This window comes from Gymnodraco acuticeps, unplaced genomic scaffold (genome assembly GCF_902827175.1).
Source record: "Gymnodraco acuticeps unplaced genomic scaffold, fGymAcu1.1, whole genome shotgun sequence".
Taxonomy (NCBI): domain Eukaryota; kingdom Metazoa; phylum Chordata; class Actinopteri; order Perciformes; family Bathydraconidae; genus Gymnodraco; species Gymnodraco acuticeps.
The window spans coordinates 137,755-158,910 of record NW_022989958.1 but is presented as its reverse complement, the minus strand read 5'-3'; the positions used below and the strand labels follow the sequence as shown (position 1 = coordinate 158,910).

At 41.5% G+C, this 21,156-nt stretch overlaps 2 protein-coding genes across 2 annotated transcripts; one reads left to right on the top strand and one right to left on the bottom strand.

Annotated features, from left to right (window-relative positions):
* Positions 1-3,927: 3,927 nt before the first annotated feature.
* On the bottom strand, positions 3,928-5,988 carry LOC117542844. Its single transcript, XM_034210714.1, has 4 exons — positions 5,871-5,988; positions 4,975-5,094; positions 4,616-4,694; positions 3,928-4,504 (listed from the first exon to the last, which is right to left on the bottom strand). Exons 1-4 carry the CDS (start codon positions 5,910-5,912, stop codon positions 4,413-4,415), a joined length of 333 nt encoding a protein of 110 aa, XP_034066605.1. The 5' UTR covers positions 5,913-5,988; the 3' UTR covers positions 3,928-4,412.
* Positions 5,989-9,193: 3,205 nt separating this feature from the next.
* pde1ca (phosphodiesterase 1C, calmodulin-dependent a) lies at positions 9,194-20,776 on the top strand. Its single transcript, XM_034210731.1, has 17 exons — positions 9,194-9,278; positions 11,042-11,095; positions 11,198-11,351; positions 13,421-13,534; positions 14,354-14,536; positions 14,757-14,823; positions 14,932-15,048; positions 15,164-15,304; positions 15,433-15,533; positions 16,587-16,715; positions 16,882-16,983; positions 17,810-17,930; positions 18,136-18,217; positions 18,307-18,427; positions 18,775-18,962; positions 19,146-19,394; positions 19,753-20,776. The coding sequence occupies exons 1-17, from the start codon at positions 9,194-9,196 to the stop codon at positions 19,911-19,913; spliced, it is 2,169 nt and encodes a 722-aa protein (XP_034066622.1). The 3' UTR covers positions 19,914-20,776.
* The last annotated feature ends 380 nt before the right edge of the window (positions 20,777-21,156 follow it).

Here is a 21,156-nt window from a genome sequence, read left to right as displayed (position 1 = left end):
TCTCACCAGTCATAGCTCACATAATTAACCTCAAAATGGCAAGAGTAACCCCCTGCACAAAAAGGGCAGCAAATTGGACCCAGGCAACTACCGCCCTGTTTCTATACTTACCTCCATCTCGAAAGTCATGGAAAAAATAGTATATGAACAGGTCGAAAAGTACCCTCGCGGAAAAGAAACTAATCTATGAATTTCAATCTGGCTTTAGAACATCCCACTCCACTGACACATGCCTTCTTTATTTGAGCGACCACATCAAACAAGAGGTGGACGAGGGCAAGTACTGCGGCATGGTGGTGCTGGACCTACAAAAGGCTTTCGACACTGTCAATCACCCCATTCTGATTGACAAGCTAAAAGCAATTGGTTTTGATAAACTATCGGTGAGCTGGATGCAATCCTACCTGGAGGGGAGAGAACAGATGGTGGAGGTAAACGGTACTCTGTCCCCCCCCCTCCCAGTGAGCTGTGGTGTTCCACAAGGAAGCATATTAGGTCCGTTACTGTTCCTAATTTATGTAAATGACATGTCATCAGCATGTGACTGCAACTTGTTCCTGTTCGCGGACGACTCAGCCCTGCTGGTCTCTGACAGGAGCAGATTGCAGGTTGAAAAAACCCTCAGCTCCGAGCTCGGCAGAATCTGCACCTGGCTCGCCAATAATAAATTATCATTACACCTGGGTAAAACAGAGTCCATTCTCTTCGGTTCGAAACATAATCTCAGCAAATCCGACGACTTCTCAGTTGCAGTGGGTGACATTATTGTCACAAGTAAGAAGGAAATTACATACCTAGGATCTATTCTTGAGGCAAACCTCTCCTGTGACAAAATGGCATCCAATGTAATAAAAAAAGTAATTCAAAGAACTAGATTCCGATACCGGATCTCCTCTCTGGTAAACAAAAACACCCTGAAAACTCTGGCAGGAGCACTCATTCAAGGGTACTATGACTATGCTTGCACGTCATGGTACCATAGCACCTCCAAGGCGCTAAAAATAAAACTTCAAACATCGCAAAATAAACTGGTCAGACTACTGCTTGACCTTTCATCTAGAACCCACCTCACCTCTGCCCACTTTGACAACCTAGGATGGCTTAGAGTAGACGACAGAGTACAGCTACTTGCAATGGGCCTGGTCTACAAGATCCACTACAACCTCTATGGTACCCATGTACATGTCAAAATTCTTCCCAAAGGTCAAGGAATACCATGATCATAACACCAGAGGGAGCTCCACAAATCATGTGAAACCCAGATTTGGCACAAAAAAGGGGGAATACACGTTTCGCAATTATGCCACATCAAGGTGGAACGCTCTTCCCACAACTGTAAAAGAAAGTAAAACTATACTTACCTTCAAAACCTCTCTTAAAGAGCACCTTCGGGGGAGAGCATTGCAAAACTGGCCCCGGTAATGGTACAAATCTCAACCTGTCGTTCAATGGACAGCTTCCCCCCCCCCCATCTATGTATATACTCGCATTTTAGACTCTGTTACTAACTGTATATCTGTAGACTTGGTATGTCTTAAATGTCCGGTTAGGATGTATTAGAACGAAATCTAAAATGAAAATTGTAAACAAGCAATCTGTATGTAAAAAACCACCTGTATGTAAATTGTAAATAAGCCATCTGTATGTCAAATATGTCTTATATGTCTTAAATGACATGATGAATTGGAAATGTTGGACCCTGATGTAAACAAGACGAAAGTCTTTCTCTGGTCTGCATCCCCTTAACAATTGTATGTTTTGAGCTGTACTGTACTGTACCCAATATACAAGCTGTTAATAAACTTTTCAATCAATCAAACGGTCAAAAATGTTTTTTTCCCTCCCAGAGCTGCCAGCGCAGCGCCTCCCCAGATCTGGCGCCCTAGGCGAACATCTATAACGCCAGTGCTACGGGCCGGCCCTGATTTAGCATCTGCCTTGCATAGTTAGTGACTAGTGTAAGCTCTATTCTCGCGTATCCATCCAACAATAAATCTTGCCACGACTTTTGAATGCTACATTATTATTTGGGTATAGTAAAAGTGACATCAATTTTCTTATTAACAATGTCAGGCGACTGTCAGTTGGTTCAAAGTGCTTTGATAAATGTGTTAAACCCTTTAAAATCAAGAAAATGTAGTAAGCTGTGTGACATTACACCTTTACCTCTTGCTTCTTATAGCAAGGGGTATCATTGCATTATATAACATTGCATTAATTGTAAGTCATTTCTCTAACCCTTACCCTAACATTTAACTGATTGACAAATCAAGCCTGAACATGCACGCTTGTATACATCTTGTGTGGCCTCTGATTTTGTGTTTCTCTGTGGGTGTTCTGCTCCTTCAACAGCCACTATTCTCGTCTTCCCATATCAATGTCTATTCACTGTTCCAGGGCTGATTTATGGCCTGCTATTATTGTTCCTCCCTGATATTGTTGAATACTGCAGACTGTGATTGCCTCCTCAGACCCCTTGCCACTCCGTACCCTGCACTGTCACCGCGGGGGGCCCCTGAGGACCTTACATACACTCTAATTGGTTTGGGAAGGATTTGGCAGCCTTTGAACTAAAGAGAGACAGAGGAAAGTGGAGAGTGAGGCAGAGAGATGGAAAGACAGAGAAAGAGCAACAAAAAAAAGGGGGAGAGGTGGAGGGAGTGTTTGTGTGGATGGGGGTGTAGTTTTTGGGCAGTTCTCTGTCCTCATCCTCAAAAACCAAACAAAACACATGCAGCAATACCACTGACATATTGAAACAGTATGAATTTTACTCTTGAATAAACAATATTGACATGCGCAGTATGCCTGTCGCATGCAAAGTATCCCTCAGATTGGACAGATTGGGGTGGAGTGAAATGCATTCACATGCGGAGACAGAAGGGGCAGATAAAACATGTCAGCCGGACAGAAAACTGTCAATTAAAAATGATTTCTGAAAGCCAAAGCTATTTTGAAGTCAGACCTACCACTGCCCTCTCCCAATGTAAGTCTGATGAGCACAGTTAGTTATTAGACAAAGATCTCAGTTTTATCAAAGGAACCTTTTAAAGTAGAGGAATATAACAATTTAGGAACATTAGTCAAACTCAGTAAATGACCGAAAATGTAGAAAACGTCTGATTGAAATTTCATGTTGGGCACCAGCCGACATTTTGAGGGACAAGACGGGTGAAATGCCACACAGTCGTGCTCTCTCTGGGTGTGCCTCAGACAGTTCTCTGCTTCACTGAGCAGCGAACTGACCATTTCCTGAATGATCCAGTACCAGAATTTGACTGGATGTTTAGAGAGTGTTTCCAGAATGCATTGAGAACCTTTTGGAAGTCAGTAGGCACTGCGAGCCCCTTTTGCTTCACTTCACCTGCCAGTCAGTTGTTCAGCCCTGAGAAAAGAGACACCAAAGTCCACGTGCTCCAGCCACAAAGTGAGGAGGGGGGGGTGGGGGGTGCAGGTCTTAGTGATGGATGGCTAAGCCCAGCTGAGCATATTGCTCCCTTAATAAAAGCTGCCCTGCAATCCACATGCAGCTAAGGGTGTATTTCTCCTGGTGGCTCCCTCCGCCCTACTCACTCCACCATCATTTTAAAGAGCGAAAACTGGTTTAGGTGTCAGAAAGAATGATGCCCCTCGTCAGACTGTGACTCACCTCTGAGCGGTATCCACAGCTATATTCACACCCGAGAGGCTCTCTGTTGATGTGCGCCGTTTTCTTTTTTCGATCTTGTTTTTACCAAAGGCCAAGAACAAACAAGAAAGACAAAGGACATCATCAAAATCTCAACCGGTGACTTCAGAACCAAAACGATGTTTCCGTCTTTATTTGGCTGTTAGACAGGCAGGAGCCACAGCACAGCCTTGGAAATATGATGTGGTGAGTTGGAGGTCATGAGCCAGGAAAACTGACTGATTTGATTGTTGAACACGTTGGTGGGAAATAATAAGAACAATTTATTTAACAAAATAAAGGTTTAAAACAGTGCCAAACAATAACAATCCAATCCAGTTGGCTGGAGAACAAGCAAAAGAGATACACGTTTTTGACAGTTCAGAAACTCATAAAAGTACAGGAATCAGAAAACCTTAAAAGTACAGGAATCAGAAAACCTAACTTGAATGGATGTCCCTTAAACATTACATTTTATTATGTTTATTAAATGCTCCTGCTACATAAGAATAAACTGCCTGTACTTTGTAATTACTGTTATACCTGAGTCAAATTAATACATCATTAGTTACTCTATTCATGCTTTTAGATTTAACTGAATAACCTATCAATCAAGTGATTATGTATAATCAGTTATCAGAAAAATGTGTCCCCAAATACAACAGTTAAAGCAGGCAATGAAAAAGAAAGGCATCCAAAATTAAGAATTAAATCAAAACTTCTAAATTGTAAGTGATTACTCTTGTCAGTAGACCGTGCAGTTAGCAGAGTAGCGTTGGGTGCACAGGAAGTCACTGGTGACCTCCCTGTAACCTCTGGCTTCAGTCAGACCGCTTCCTGTTGACAACCAATGACAAGACAGACAGGTATGAGAGGCGTCTAATATTGTGTAAAACCATTTTTTCCGATATATAATGAGTAATACTGCTGGCCAGTGCATGGTCCTACCTTCTATGAGGTTGTAGAGGTTGCAGTAGTTGGTGCCGTGGTCTTTCATGGCGTACCAGGTCTCAGAAACAGACATAGCCTACAAACAAAGTTACAACAAAGTCACAACTACAATAAACAACAAGGCTGCACATAATCATGATTCAGGCAGGAATGGGAATAAGGACAGATACCAAGAAAGGAAAACGGGCTGAGACAGAGAGGAAACAGATGAGAATACAAACCAAGAGAGGTAAAGAAATATGAGGAGAGAGAAGAGAAAGTGAACTTTATAGGACTATAGGAATCATGATAAACAGTTTGCTAGTTTGGTTTTCAGATACTTTAAGATAATAAATAATCTGAGAGCGAAAACCTACCGAAACGTGACAGCAGGTGAAGAAGTGAAAGGGGACCAGCCGGAAGTTGATGTCGTCCACAGACCTCTTGAAGGGAGTGATGTGTTTGGCTGCAATGAAGTGGACAGAGGCAGACTGCAGCTGCAAAGACAACAATTCATATTTAAAGACTTTAATTGTTTCATTAAATTGACTTTCTTTCGTGTAGAAAACACAGAACAAAGTATTTGCTACATCTGATTTACCAAATGGTGGGGTACAAAGTTGAAAGAATACAACAAGACAAACAATCTACAAACGCTGAGGAAGTCACAGTCGTTATGCAATTTTCTTTTACGTGTATCTTGCACCAAATAAACGGGTTGTTTGGTGTTGAATGGGTGGCCCAGTCCAGATTAGGCATGGCATTGAATTTGTGTTCAGACGGTTCAGACCACGTGTTATCCCAGACATAGGGCAAACAACAGACTTTTCAAAAACCTAAAACCCCTTTCATTTGTTTCAAGTTTTTATTATTTCCTTTTGCATCACATTCTCCTGCTCATATGTGTACCTAATTTCACTGGGGTCAAGTTTTGGATATATTTTGATCACTTAAAAACTTGCTGTTGGCACTGGAGGAAAATTCAAAGCATCACAAAATGTTGAGATATTTCCCAAAATGTTTTAATATTAAGAGAAAGAGTCAGTGGATCACCAAAGTCATTCCATTTCAATTCCATTAGTGACTAGTTGTACAGATATTTTAATCAAAAGCACAAATGTCAGAAAGGTCCTGACAAAATAAGTTGTTTCTTAATACGTTGTCCTCATAAGTACAGCAAAACATATAGGCACGCACACACACACACTCACACACACACACACACACACACACACACACACACACACACACACACACACACACTCACACTCACCTTATACAGGCACTTCTGTCCTCCCAAGGTGCAGCCGGCCATGGTTCTCCACTTCTGAATCTGTGAGACCAAGGCCTCATAAACCTTTAGACACGGTATCCCAAAGTACCTGTATGAGAAAAACAAGCCACTAAATGTGCATTTACCTTCATCTGAGCTCTGGTTCTGAGAAACAACTGAAGCTGGGGTTGTAAACAAAATGGTGCCATCTAGTGGAAACTAGCTGTCACTGTTGTTTTGGACTCAATTATATCACTTTTTGCTGTCTTAATAATGACGCCTTTGAAATGCATACTCATTTTACCGCATTATTTAGATGAAAACAGTACTAACCTTTTTTGGTGTTAAGCATAATGTCTCCATTGTTCTTTTGTAATGATCTGTATTTTATTTGTATTAAACACACACAATTGAAATAAAGATAGAAATTCAGAGAAAAAGAAGACACTGTCGTAGTTCAGTCACATGATTGAGCTCAGAAGAAGGAGATTTCCCGCTCACAATATAAATGGCATCTCAGTGTCCTGCTCTGTGGTTTGACTGGCTGGTTAAGTTAATTACAGCTAATAAGATGAACATATTAAGATGATAAGAAGATCACATGTTCTTTCCCAATCCCAACATATTCCCAAATGCATACAGATTTGTTCTGACTCCAAAAACAAGAATTGTCTAAGAATATTCAGTTGGTATAGAAATGAAAATACATTTAAAATATAATGCTGTCTAACACAATTGGAAATCTAACCTTTGTGAAGTGTATTGTGTCAGAGAGGAGTTGATTGAGGAAAGAATTGTACACATACTGATTTTCTTGAATCTGTTTGTGTCTTTCCTTTATAATTATATCATTATTTGTGTTTTCTGCTCATCAGATGACATTTCCTGGCAATTCTCAAATGCCTTTGGCAGGCCACAACTTCCAGTCGCACACAGGAAATATTAACAACTAATGGGAAGATTGCTGTGAATATTGCTGGCTGCATCCTAAATTAAGTTTTACCTCATGGCCTTCCCTGTAGTGCCACCCAATGGACAAACTGGCTGCAAAAATAGCAACAAGCAACTATAGTCTATAGTTTGAGGACCTCTGCCAAATCCTGATGGACTTTACTTTTACTTGTTTTAGATTTTCTAACCCTATCATAATTTTACATATCATTACAAATGCTCTGGATGTGAAACATTAAATTGAATTCAAGTTCTGACAGAAATAGGGCAATCATTTCAAAATTAGATAGACATTCGCCAGAATACTAGAGATGTGTACAGAATTATGCAATATTGGTCGGTTTTTGTTATGAAAACCCAACATCTATAAAGTATGTACAACAGAGAAAAAAGCATACCAATCCACTTTGCACTGGGCATGGAAAGGTCCGGCACAGCAAAGCTCAGAGGCACCAACTGTCAGGAAAACTGCAAAAAACCACCGGGATGGATTCATTTTTGCTTCAAACTTCCTCAGTAAAGTTCAGCCGGGATGTAATCCTCACACTGACAACAGCTCAGATGACCAAGAGACATCAAATCACAGGACGGTCATGTGCTTTTCTAAAAAGGAAATTCAATTAACTTCAGAGGACGAGCCAGGAAGAGAGGCTGCAGATATACTTGTTTTACACAGAAACTATTAGTTCTATTGCTTTTTCACTTCCCACTTCTTTGAAATAAAAAGCTCCTTCTTGACCAAATAAATTAGGAAGGAACTTTTTATTCAGCTTCTTCCACCCGCTATGCTCCCAGGAGAACACGCTGCTTCCTTTCTGCTTGGCTGCTCAACCCTTGTGTGTTATGGCATGTGTGTGTGTGTAACACTTGACAGCCGTGTCTCAACAAAAGACGGCATGTCACAACCCGTCTCACTTTTATACCTCAGTAACTGGAAGGAGTAATGATGAAGCGGAGTGATCACAGTTACACTCCTCCACCCTGTCAGCTCTGAACAGTCTGCTGTGTTTCACTCATGGCTGAGCACTGACAGAAAGCGTACAATATCATATATCCATCCAGTGTATTTTTCCTCTATCAGTCGACTTTTTAAAAACTACCCAAGCACACTGTTATCAAGTCAGTTCTAATGACTTATTGCTCTACTGAAATATAATAAGATTGCATCCTTTATTAACCCTCATAAGGACTGCACTCATCTTCTAACGTCCAAGCTTCTGAGGCATCTCATATTCTTCCCAGCCCTATCAGATGTCCCTGCTCTCATTTAACGGTGTGGTCTTCTATAACTTGACCCTGCTGAAGGCTACAATGACCGTCAGTCCTTTATCGGGACTCAATCAGGCAAACTGTTTTCTTTTCCTGGAATCAATCATCCCCGACAAGAGTAACATCATCTTCACTTCTTCCAATCAGCTTGTTGAGGATGTGTTCAGTACGTTTGCTCAATAAATGTTTACACTACTGAAACATCTGCATGACTTTCAACAACATTTTTAACTCTGACAACCTCATTTTAAAGCTGGTGCCTCACAACAATTGTGATTTTTAAATTACATTGACACTTTGGCTATTGTGTCCATCTTACATCTGTCTCAATAAAGCATTTTTCTGAGTCTTGGAGTACAGGAACACCTCATTTAACAAAATGACAGACTTGAGGTAATGCAGAGTTCAGGTTTGTGCCGAAATATGCCGATAACAGACATAAAATCCCCCAAATCTCCCAGTAATCTGGCAGCCATGATGACGACGATACAAGGGTGAGTTGTATTCAGATGACAGCATTAGGATTTCTTGTGAAATGAATGTTTTTCCCCTGTAGATAAAAGCAAACCATCTGTAAATGATTGTACAATAGGTCAGGGATACTCGAGAATTCCTTTGTACCTTATTCTGAGTGTGAGAAAAAAATGGTCATGGCCACACACTCTCTTTCATAGTTCCTACATGGCACAAAAGAACACATCTGTACAAGTTGTTCTACACGAGATCCAGTGTTCACGAGATAAAATGTACAACAAAATGCAGGCCATATTAGAAGTGTTCTACAGGAAATGCACCAATACATATATTAAAGAGAGAAACTGGAGAGAGTTGCCATTGTAGGTGCTGTTGCAGGATCACAGTGGCCTTGAGAGATGAAGAGCAGGGAGGAGGAGGAGGAGGAGGAGGAGGGGCGGAGGAGGCCAGCATTCCTCCTGAACACAGCAGCTCACAGCTCTGCAGCACCGTCAGCCTCCAGCGGGACTACGAGCACTGCCAGGGTTACAGCCAGCAGAGGGAACAGCCTCCTGTTCAGCCTCTCCTGGGAAACATCCTCTGAACACACAGCCAGCGAGAGAGCAGAGCAGCACACACTAAGAGCCACGATGACACAACCAACATCTAAAAAACAAGGGATCAAAAAGTGTCGGAGTGCCACTTTCAGCATTGATGGATTCAGCTTCACCATCGGTAAGAGACTCCTTGTTACAGTGTGTGTGTGTGTGTGTGTGTGTGTGTGTGTGTGTGTGTGTGTGTGTGTGTGTGTGTGTGTGTGTGTGTGTGTGTGTGTGTGTGTGTGTGGTGTGTGTGTGTGTGTGTGTGTGTGTGTGTGTGTGTGTGTGTGTGTGTGTGTGTGTGTGTGTGTGTGTGTGTGTGTGTGTGTGTGTGTGTGTGTGTGTGTGTGTGTGTGTGTGTGTGTGTGTTGCTGAACAGGTGGTGTTCTTTACTTAACGCTTATGGTATTGCAGGTGCTCACTCTCAGTGCAATTTTCTTTGTATGTCGCATGTCACTCAAGAGAAAGAAATATTCTTTTGTACTGACAGCTTTAACAAAATCACTAATATTTCTACTTTATCCTTATCCATAAAATTACCTCTTTTAATTTGATGTTGTATGAATATACAGTTACTTGTGAATCAGCCCGTGAGGCCCTTTAGAGTCCTTTGTGTGTATTCAATGGTGTACATCCTCTACTGCTTCTGGCTCCTTATTTCTAATCAAAATAAAATCTTAATCCTCCAGTTTACATTGATATTTAAGACAAAAGTGTTTCACCAACTCTGTGTAAATAGTTTGTGTTTGGCCCTTTCCTGTTCCCACATGACAGAGCCCATGCTCAAAGCAGCCCAAAAGAGAACTCTAACCAAACTCCATCCAACTGAACCCATCCTCAGTGTTAAAACTCATCAATGCTCCTCATTTTTTGTTATCTTTCCAGGTTTCCCTTCATTAACTGTCTCGTAGTAGACTTAATTGCCTCTTTACAGCCGTGGTCCAGGGTTGTATGCACAGAAAAGCAATAATCATTCACGTGTCATTTCCCTGTCTACAGGTAGTGCTAGGCTAGTTGCATAACATTGTAGTCAAAGAGCTTGTGCACCAGGTGTTGTTCAGGCTTACTGCAGTCAGATTGCATGCAGCACAGTTGTTTGTGTAGAAATCCTTGTCAGTATCTGGTCAAGGACAGGAAGTTGGACAATGAATTTTATCAAACACTTTTTAATTTGGGCGGAAAAGACTGAAATTACTCCCACATCCAAGCGTGATCTGCAGTTGTTTGAGATACTTCGGGCACACGATATGAAAACAGTGTCTACACATTACATCGGTTGAAGATAATATAATACAAAAACATATAATTGTGAAGGCCATGTCATTTTACAGTGTGTGTGTGTCTGTGTTTACTGACTGCTGTCTCCATGGGAACCAGAAGAGATGACATAATGTGACATCACTTTGACTGGTGCTAATAAGTGTGTGTGTGTGTGTGTGTGTGTGTGCGTGTGCGTGCGTGCGTGCATGTGTGTGTGCAGTCAGTTGTTAGGGTGCTGAGCTCAGGGAGTCATTATCACTAATTAAGTGGATTTGCTGTATTCCCTCCTTTTCTGCCTGATTCCAGCCATACACTCATCCTCCCCAATCACTTGACACACACACACACACACACACACACACACACACACACACACACACACACACACACACACACACACACACACACACACACTAATCCTGCTATATTTGCCCTTTCTGGTTGGAGTGGCAGGTGTCCTCCTGGATCATTCTATATTTATCCTGTTATTACGTATTGTTGTTTGTTTACTTACACTGTATTTTTATTATGCATATGCGATTTTTTAATGACTTAATTTGTTGTTGCTGTGATCTTTAAACACCATACTTAAAGAACAAATGAGAATTTAAAATGAAAGAATGTCTCTTATCTTTCCAGTTGCTAACGAGGGATCGGAAAAAAACACCCGACATCCACTGGCTCGCTTTGCACGTGAGTTCACCAAAGATGTCCCCTTTCTATTTCAAGTTATGGTCCTGGATTGTGTAATATATGTGTAGATATATTATCAGTGATTGTATGAAAACTGTTCAGGCTCACGGTCCCAGAATGCACTCTGCACTGCTGTCAAAGCCGGCTCCACTGAACCCAAAGGGATCGGGATCGACCCGCGCAGCTCCGAGGAGATACTGGCTGACGAGCTGCCTGTCCCTGACTCTGCCGACGCCATGGAGAGGACTGCTATCAGGTCTCTCTCTCCCACACACACACACACACACACACACACACACACACACACACACACACACACACACACACACACACACACACACACACACACACACACACACACAATGTATACATCACTTCAGGGGACATTACATTGACTTACATGCATTTCCTGGAGACTTATCCTAACCTTAACCATAACCAACACATGCCTAACCCTAACCCTAAACCTAACCAAGTCTTCACCCTAAAATTAATGATTCCCCTCATGGGGACCTCCATGTTGTCCTCATAAGGGAGGCGAGTCCCCACACGTGACTATGTAAACAGATTTAGGTCCCCACAAGTATAGTAATGCTAGGCCACACACACACACACACACACACACACACACACACACACACACACCATGTATACATCACTTCAGGGGACATTACATTGACTTACATGCATTTCCTGGAGACTTATCCTAACCTTAACCATAACCAACACATGCCTAACCCTAACCCTTAACCTAACCCTAACCCTTACCCTTACCCTAACCCTAATCCTAAACCTAACCAAGTCTTCACCCTAAAATTAATGATTTCCCTTATGGGGACCTCCAATTTGTCCCCATAAGGGATCTGGGTGTGATCCTAGATAACAACCTGTCCTTCACTGCAAACATCGCTGCTACAACCCGCTGCTGCAGATACACGCTTTACAACATCAGGAAGATACGTCCCCAGCTGACCCAGAAAGCGACGCAGGTTCTGGTCCAGGCTCTCGTCATCTCACGCCTAGACTACTGCAACTCCCTCCTGGCTGGTCTACCTGCATGTGCCATCCGACCTCTGCAGCTCATCCAGAATGCAGCGGCTCGTCTGGTCTTCAACCTTCCTAAATGTTCCCACACCACTCCGCTCCTCCGCTCCCTCCACTGGCTTCCGGTAACTGCTAGAATCCACTTCAAGACAATGGTACTTGCTTACCATGCTGCGAATGGATCTGGCCCTTCCTACATCCAGGACATGGTTAAACCGTACACCCCAGCGCGTGCACTACGCTCTGCATCAGCCAAACGACTCGCTGCACCCTCGCTGCGAGGGGGACCCAAGTTCCCATCAGCAAAAACACGTGGGTTTGCTATCCTGGCTCCAAGATGGTGGAATGAGCTCCCCATTGACATCAGGACAGCAGATAGCTTACACACCTTCCGGGGCAGACTGAAAACTCATCTCTTTCGACTCCACTTCGAGCGATAGAATTATTAACAGAGCACTTTATACTAATAAAGGACTGGCTTATCTAAAGCCAGTTGAGTAGCACTTGAAATGTTTGGCTCTATGAAACCTGATGTACTTTTATGATTCTGTTTTCTTCAAGGTTGTGTCTTCCTGGTCGAATGTACTTATTGTAAGTCGCTTTGGATAAAAGCGTCAGCTAAATGTAATGTAATGTAATGTAATGTAATGTAATAAGGGAAGCCAGTCCCCACACGTGACTATGTAAACAGATTTAGGTCCCCACAAGTATAGTAATGCTAGACCACACACACACACACACACACACACACACACACACACACACACACACACACACACACACACACACACACACACACACACACACACACACACACACACACACACACACACACACACACACACACCAGATTTCCGTTTGAGTCTGCATGTTACAACTGGCATATCATGGAGTTGTAAAGCAGTTCTGTGTTTTGCTTTGTGGTGAAATTAACTTTGTGAGACAAATAATAACAACTTCTACGTGATTTTACTGTTTTATCATAAAAACCACTCTCAAGATGCACACATTCTCTCGACAAATATGTTTAAATTATTTGTGAGAAGTGGCCTCTAGATTTATTTTAGAAATGAGTTCCTAGAGGAGATATTACCATTTTAAAGGCCTTTTAATTTAAGAGTGAAAACAATGGCTAGTTTCAGAAGGGAGAACAGAAGAGTGTATTCAGCGATGTTATGGTAAAACGGATTATCGTGAAAGGTTTCTGGTTTTCGGAGTTAAAGCATGTGGCATTGTTTATATAAAGGTGTGTTGCTGATGGTGTGACGGCGTGTGTTGCAGGTTGAGATGTCTCGTGAAGCAGCTGGAGAGGGGGGAGGCTTCTGTGCCCGACCTGAAGAAGAACCTGGAGAACGCTGCCTCAGTCCTAGAATCGCTTTACATTGAAGAAACAAGGCAAGAAACCATACGAAAACATTAACTGCATGTCAAACAAAGTACTTAATTTTGACATTCTTCTCTTGAATGTCGCTAAGACTTATTATGATCGGTCGAAACTTAGACTTTTCAGCAGTTTGGGAAGGAGTATTCTGATTGTTTACCTTCATTATGTAAGTAAATGCAGCAAAAGAAACTATGTACAAATTATTTATTACAAGTAAAGCCCCGAAAGAAATATGAGCACCTAAAGTACCCAAGTAGTCGTTATGCTGCATGGTCCTTTTCAGAAGATTATATTCTGTATGCATTTACTATAATTTACTATAATAATGATAACCCAATATATGTTGTATGTGTCTTAGATGAGGAGATATCAAGACCTTTTAACACAAACCATCGAGCTCACCCTTTCAGTATTAATATAACTCATGACTCCAGGATGATTTAAAGTACTTTTAGGCAAAGTTCAGAGGGGTCATGGAAGTTGTAACGTGTACAAAAACAACATCCTTCACACTGTTGAAAAAGGTACAAAAACAAGTCTTTCTGTGTCAGTTGCCCAGCAACACTGACCACTTAGACTCCAAACATACTGTGAGCTCAACTTTGAATCTTAAATCTTAGGTTATTGCTGCATTCATTACAAATGTGCCTATTGTATAGCAGTTACCATTTTTCTACATACGAAGAGAAAGTTGAATCGATGGAAGTCAGCTTTGAATTACACTCTGCAGAAAAAGCGAGATAAATCATCAAGTCAAATGATAGCTTTTTAAGTAACCTGCAAATAATTGTACATTGCATGAGTCATTGCCTTTGTGTGTCTCCCTGCAGGCGGATTGTGGACCTGGAGGACGAGCTGAGTGACATCCAGTCGGACACGGTGCCTTCAGAGGTCCGGGACTGGCTGGCCTCCACCTTCACCCGGCAGAGAGGCCTGATGCTGCGCCGCAACGAAGACAAGCCGCGCTTCAGAAGCATCGTCCACGCAGTGCAGGCTGGCATCTTTGTGGAGAGGTCTGATTGGTTTACTTCTATTATAATTTCTCTGGGAATAGAACACTAGACAGGATTTTGGTATTGGAAGCATTTTGGTTTATCTATTTAGCCAATTCTAAATCATTTTTGGATGTTTAAGAGATAGGAAATCATTTGATTGAATAAAACAGAACCAAAAGAAGAAGTAGTAATACCAACTAGTCAGTGTGTTTGACGATGTGTCATATCTGTGTGGCAGGATGTACCGACGAACCTCCAACTTGGCTGGTCTTAGTTATCCCTCAAACGTCATCACTGTGATCAAGGTATTCATGAGTTTATGTACATGTATGTTTTTGTTTATGGTGAAAGGATAAAAAAGGACAACATTAACCTACATATGTTAAATAAACTTGTTTGTGTATCTGCTCCAGCACGTGGACATGTGGTCCTTCGATGTGTTTGAGCTGAACGAGGCGAGTGGAGACCACGCTCTGAAGTTTGTCTTCTACGAGCTGCTCACCAGATACGACCTGATCAATCGTTTCAAGGTATGAATGCACAGTTAAGATTCTACAGATAGGTGATTCCGTGTGATCGTTCTAGTTTATTTACTCATACGTGGTTCAAATGTCGTGTTTTATTGTTGCGTCTCCTCTCTTGCAGGTCCCTATTTCAGCCCTCATGTCGTTCGTGGACTCGTTGGAGATAGGCTACAGCAAATACAAGAATCCTTACCACAACCTGATGCATGCAGCTGATGTAACACAGACCATCCACTACCTGCTGCTCAAGACTGGCATGGTGGTACGTGTTGATGCAAACTTTTTAAAGAAGGGAATGCAGAGAGAGCTTTTCAATACTCAAAACAAAAAGTCCTTCCCTCCGTCACTTGAGAAAGTATATTATCTCTAATCTCTGTTTCTCTCTCTCAGCACTGGTTAACTGAGTTGGAGATCTTCGCCATAATTTTTGCAGCAGCCATCCATGACTTTGAACACACAGGGACCACCAATAACTTCCATATTCAGACCAGGTAACTTCCACCCAGCATCATTTGTGTCTCTGGCAGAGGTGGGAAGTAGTGGAGTACAAATACTTTGTTACTGTACTTAAGAACATTTATCTGGTATCAGTACTTACTCCACTACTTATTTTTCTGACGACTTTTTACTTTCTACTTCTTACATTTTGAACACAAATACCTGTACTTTCTACTTCTTACATGTTGAACACAAATACCTGTACTTTCTACTTCTTACATGTTGAACACAAATACCTGTACTTTCTACTTCTTACATGTTGAACACAAATACCTGTACTTTCTACTTCTTACATGTTGAACACAAATACCTGTACCTTCTACTTCTTACATGTTGAACACAAATACCTGTACTTCCTACTTCTTACATGTTGAACTCAAATACCTGTACTTTCTACTTCTTACATGTTGAACACAAATACCTGTACTTTCTACTTCTTACATGTTGAACTCAAATACCTGTACTTTCTACTTCTTACATGTTGAACTCAAATACCTGTACTTTCTGCTTCTTACATGTTAAACACAAATACCTGTACTTTCTGCTTCTTACATTTTAAACACAAATACCTGTACTTTCTACTTCTTACATTTTCCAAACAGGCTGGTTCCTTTAGTCTGAATGTGTGTTTGATGCGTGATCATTATTCTTTAGAGTCATTGCGCGCCTATTGATTTGAACACAATCCGTGTATCCATCATTTCCTGGTCTTCTCTAAAGAAGAGGGACCAATGGAAACGTTGTCATGTTGCCGTTGTTCAGCATGGAAACATTCATTAGCTAACAATGACATTATTGTTCTATTAATATAAAGGGAGGTCAGGTACTCTTTAAAACAGCTGCTAGCTATGGGTACTTTTTACTGAAGTACATTTCAAAGCCCATACTTCTTTACTTTTGCAAAGAAGTTTAGTCAATACTTCTACTTTTACCAGAGTATTTTTAAACACGAGTATCTGTACTTCTACTTGAGTAAAGGATGTGTGTACTTTTGCCATCTGTGGTCTCTGGTCATTTTTCAGTAAGTAACTGTGTGGGCTCTGCAGGTCGGACACAGCCATGTTGTACAATGACCGAGCTGTCCTGGAGAACTACCACGTCAGCGCCGCCTATCGACTCCTGCAGTCCGGAGACGAAATGAACATCTTCACTAATCTTTCCAAAGACGACTGGAGGTGAGAAATAACACCTGAGGGTGATGTGCCATAATTTAAGGTGTTTCATCATAAGTGTAAAGAGTCTTATGTTGCGTCATGGAGAACTAGCAAACACAATTCAAGGTATTGTTTGGCTTTCCATCCATTTGCTGTTGTGATGTTTTCCTTTCATCCGATCCTCCAGAGAGCTGCGGACGCTGGTAGTGGAGATGGTTTTGGCCACAGACATGTCCTGCCACTTCCAGCAGATCAAGGCCATGAAGAGCTTCCTGCAGCAGCCGGAGACGTGAGTACGGTTGCATTATGGGGAGTCAGATTTGGTGACATTAAATAAGGTTTAAACACCTTAGTGGGGATGCTGACACTATCAAAACATGGGTTTAACACCATTATAACTACTTGTGACTATAGCGGTGTTGTGCTGTAGCAAGTGAATATCATTGTTGAAGTGGTACTATAGCTGAATTATGATTTTTACTCTAGTTGAGTAATTCCCCATACCTGAGAAAAAATATTCTTTGGCCAAACCTGGATTATATGTCTAAATCATATACAGTCTATGGTTTAAATGCAACATAGTACGAATACAACTGTTCATAATTACTATGTCATTGTTATAATGGATGTTTGTTGGTGTATTTATGTAATATTGTATCACCATTTTGTTATATAATTTCATTTGAACTAAACCACACAACCTGACAAAAGCAATTAAAATGTACCTGGACAGCATCAGAGGAGAGTTTTCACACCTCACCTCAAGAGACACCGACACAGGCCAGGACTTGTTGGCTGACGATTTGTGACTCATTCGATGTGATCATTCATAGCAGTTAAGAGGGGCAGGTTTTCAGCTGTGCTAGCATTACTGCCGTGAAATCTGCTTAAAATAATAGTGGTCTCCAGAGGATAAACCCTACTGAGTAACCCTCTAGTAATCACCTGCCTTGTCCTCTTGCGCCATCATGACTTTACCAAAACTTCAAGAGCCAGGCAGAACTTCATCAAGCTACGTGCTTAACATCAGCTACACAATCAAGTACTTGTCTTTAGATATTGCACAGCAGCTTGTCAGTTCATTTATAGAACTGACTGACTGACTGTATTTGCAGGATAGACAAACCGAAGGCCTTATCTCTGCTGCTGCACACTGCGGATATCAGCCACCCCGCCAAACGCTGGGACCTCCACCACCGCTGGACCACATCCCTGCTGGAGGAGTTCTTCAGACAGGTACCCACCGACTGACACCCACATTTAGCTTAATTTAGCATTTTAAATGGGCTAACAAAGGCCGCCAGCATCAACAAAACATATTCAGAGTAAGAGTTGCTTCCACTGAGTCAACGTAACAGGACATACAATGACACAACACAGGACACTAAAGGTTAAATCCAAAATAGTGATGTGTTGTTGATGTTTCTGGATTTGTTTTCAGGGTGATAAAGAAGCAGAGCTGGGTCTACCTTTCTCTCCTCTCTGTGACCGCAAATCCACTTTGGTGGCCCAGTCCCAGATTGGTAAGGTATACAAATAACACTACACATACAGATGCATCCTAATGAGTTCCTGATTCTATGAATGTTGATTTGGCTTCTGTTTCCTGCAGGATTCATCGACTTCATCGTGGAGCCAACTTTCACCGTGCTGGCAGAAATGATCGAGAGGATTGTGTCACCGCTTATCGAGGAAGCATCTCGCTCTGAGTTGAACGGATTAAGACACTCTAGGTGACACACAAAAGACCCTCATTTTCTGAGTGACACTCCTTGCACTGACGTTGTTCGATAAGAAAGACTGACATTATCCTGAAAAAAAATGCTTTCTCACACTTTAGATGTAATTTAAAAAAATGAATATATTGCTTTAACATTGAAGTCAGACACATTTTGGACACTAGATGTCAGTGTAGGGCCATTAGACTAGGAAGGATAAGATATTTCTGTCTCCCTCAAACACTTACTGTAAGGTTGGTAAATATTGTAATATTAGCACCACAGTCATGATCTCTTACACTTTGTGTTATGTGCATGGCTGATTCTTTGTGTGTGCCCATGCCTGTTTACTCTGTCCACAGTGACCAGAGTATCGTCTGCAGCGATGGAAAGCAGTCCAGTGTGAAGTCCAGTGTGAAGTCCAGTGTGAAGAGCACGGGCTCAGAGGGAAGCTGCTCTCTGACCACCGTGGACTTCAAGAGCTTCAAGGTCACATGGAACCAGGAGATTCAGCAAAACAGGGAGACGTGGAAGGCCCAGGCAGCCAAAGGTATCTACAATTATCTTTTAATATCTGTTACTCCAATATATGTTTCAATAATGGCTATTTCAACTGTATACTAGACAACGGCAGAACTGAGTACACATTGATATCTGTTTATGTATTTCAAGTCATATCAATCAATTCCTCGATGATTGTATTCATTTCTAAATGGTGTATTTGTGCGTGTAGATCTGAAAGAAAAGACCAAGAAGGAGGGAGAGGAGGACGGCCTGTTGGAGAAAGACACAGAAGAGGAGAAACAGTCGAGTCCCAACACAGGACAGGAAGAGAGGAAGAGAGATGTGGGGGGGCAGGGGGAGAGACAGCAGGGGGAGACAACACCTAAAGAGGAGGGAGGAGACAACCACTCAGGTGCAGGAGCTCAGAGCACACACAGGAAGAAACCTGAAGGCCACACGGAGAAGCAGCAGAACAATGGTACACACGCGACCACTAGCTTTCACACAGAACAAGACTTCCCTGCACTATTAAGGTTTCATATACAAGTACATATTGTTGATAATACTTCTGTAGTCTCTTGCTGAAGTCAGATTTCTATGCAGGGTTGTTACTTGCAACCCTGTGGAGTATAATTACAGTTTCTTTTTATATACATTCTTTATTGTCATATTCAAATAATACACACAAAAATGTGAGTCAACCAAGATACATGGGCTGTTCTCTGAGATTTTGTAGACTTTTAAAAGCTGCAGATGTTGCAAGAAGTTGTTAAAAACACACAGCTCAAAGTCTGGAGCGTGTTTCCTTGCTAACTCTCATGTTGCTGTCTCTGTAGTGCCTCAGCTTGAGTGTCGTCTGATCCATTACTGCAAGAGACCGAGCTACACTGCCAGCTCCTACCGGCTGGTCAGGTCAAAGGTCACGGAGATGCGGCCCATTGATGCCCGGGGGAAAGCCCGCAGACTGCAGCGTATCTCCCTGCGGCGCCGAAAGTGACTTAAAGTGCATCAGCGTGATGTCACATCGTGAGATATTACCACATGATGATGGGTCTTTGTTAATATTTGCATATAGCCTTGTACTTCAGCAGATCTCCTGCTGAGTTTTAATCTTGTATAGGTCACTGTTGATGTGTTGATGTATTAACCCCACCCTCTTTTAGATGTCTCTCAATTTAATTACAGCTCCTAATTTTTTTGGACTTAACACTTTTTTTTGGAAAATGCTCCTTCAAACTATGACTTTTGCTGAATACATTTTAATTTCCTATTATCCTTAATCATTATTTCTATGTTTGATCATTTAAAGACATTTTTTATTAGGCTTTCCCTTCCCTTCTCTCCCTCTGTTGTCCCGCTGGAGAAATGAACGTGTTCTTTAATGTAATTTAACTCAGTCTCAGTTTATTTTTAGGCACTGCTGAATTGTCTCAAACAATCTCATTTAACTTATCATTTATCAGAGTATTACCAGTGAGTCCCTCGCAGAGTTCAGTTTGTGTGCTTTCTGCAAAAAGCAGTCAAAGAGTGAGACATAAGCCATACCTGAGGACAGGAGTGGTAAGTATTATACTTTAAATGCTGCACATTTATTTATATATATAAAAAAAACTGATAGAGTCAAAAAATATTTTTAAATTTAAGAGTGAGATTAAAATCTGAGTTTTCTCTCAAGTGTTGAGCTGCAGTGGTGTACTACAGAGTACATGTAATCAAGTAGGGGCAAAGGCAAATATTATTACTTTTACTTCAATACAGGGCTTTGGGAAATATACTTCTTGCACCGGAACCAAACCAACGACTCTTTATCGGTCTTTAAATACAATTGTAAAGATCTTCATATGACTTTACACCACATGTTTGCTTCCTCATTGTGTCTTTTCAATTAAATTCAAATTGTGAAAAAGGGTGTCTTCTTACCTTGTAACTAGACACTCTTCCCAAAAAGGAACCGGTTGTTTGACTGCTTTTAGTTTACTTGATGCATTATCAATTCATGTGGTTTTAAAGACATACACTGTTTCGGTTGTTTTATACGTTTCAGTTTTTTTTGTTGGTGGACCAGGTGCTCAATCAAGCAAAGCGCAAACAGGTGTGTCTCATTAAGTCCGGGTACTTTTAACATGAAGGAAGATGGAGGAGACAGCTTTGAAGTCCATAAGATATCATTGGTGTGCTGGTTGCTATGGATGGCTGCCCAGAGATAGATTAACAATAATCTACAGATTTTGTATTAATGG

Excerpts from the sequence above, each read along its gene's own strand:
- LOC117542844 (XM_034210714.1), bottom strand. The coding sequence starts at position 5,912 with ATGGCCGGCTGCACCTTGGGAGGACAGAAGTGCCTGTATAAG. Across the intron at positions 5,095-5,870 it reads GACAGAAGTGCCTGTATAAG|CTGCAGTCTGCCTCTGTCCA; the intron begins GTGAGTGTGAGT and ends TTGTCTTTGCAG. Across the intron at positions 4,695-4,974 it reads TCACCTGCTGTCACGTTTCG|GCTATGTCTGTTTCTGAGAC; the intron begins GTAGGTTTTCGC and ends CTTTGTTTGTAG.
- pde1ca (XM_034210731.1), top strand. The coding sequence starts at position 9,194 with ATGACACAACCAACATCTAAAAAACAAGGGATCAAAAAGTGTCGGAGT. Across the intron at positions 16,984-17,809 it reads TTCCTGCAGCAGCCGGAGAC|GATAGACAAACCGAAGGCCT; the intron begins GTGAGTACGGTT and ends CTGTATTTGCAG. Across the intron at positions 17,931-18,135 it reads TGGAGGAGTTCTTCAGACAG|GGTGATAAAGAAGCAGAGCT; the intron begins GTACCCACCGAC and ends ATTTGTTTTCAG.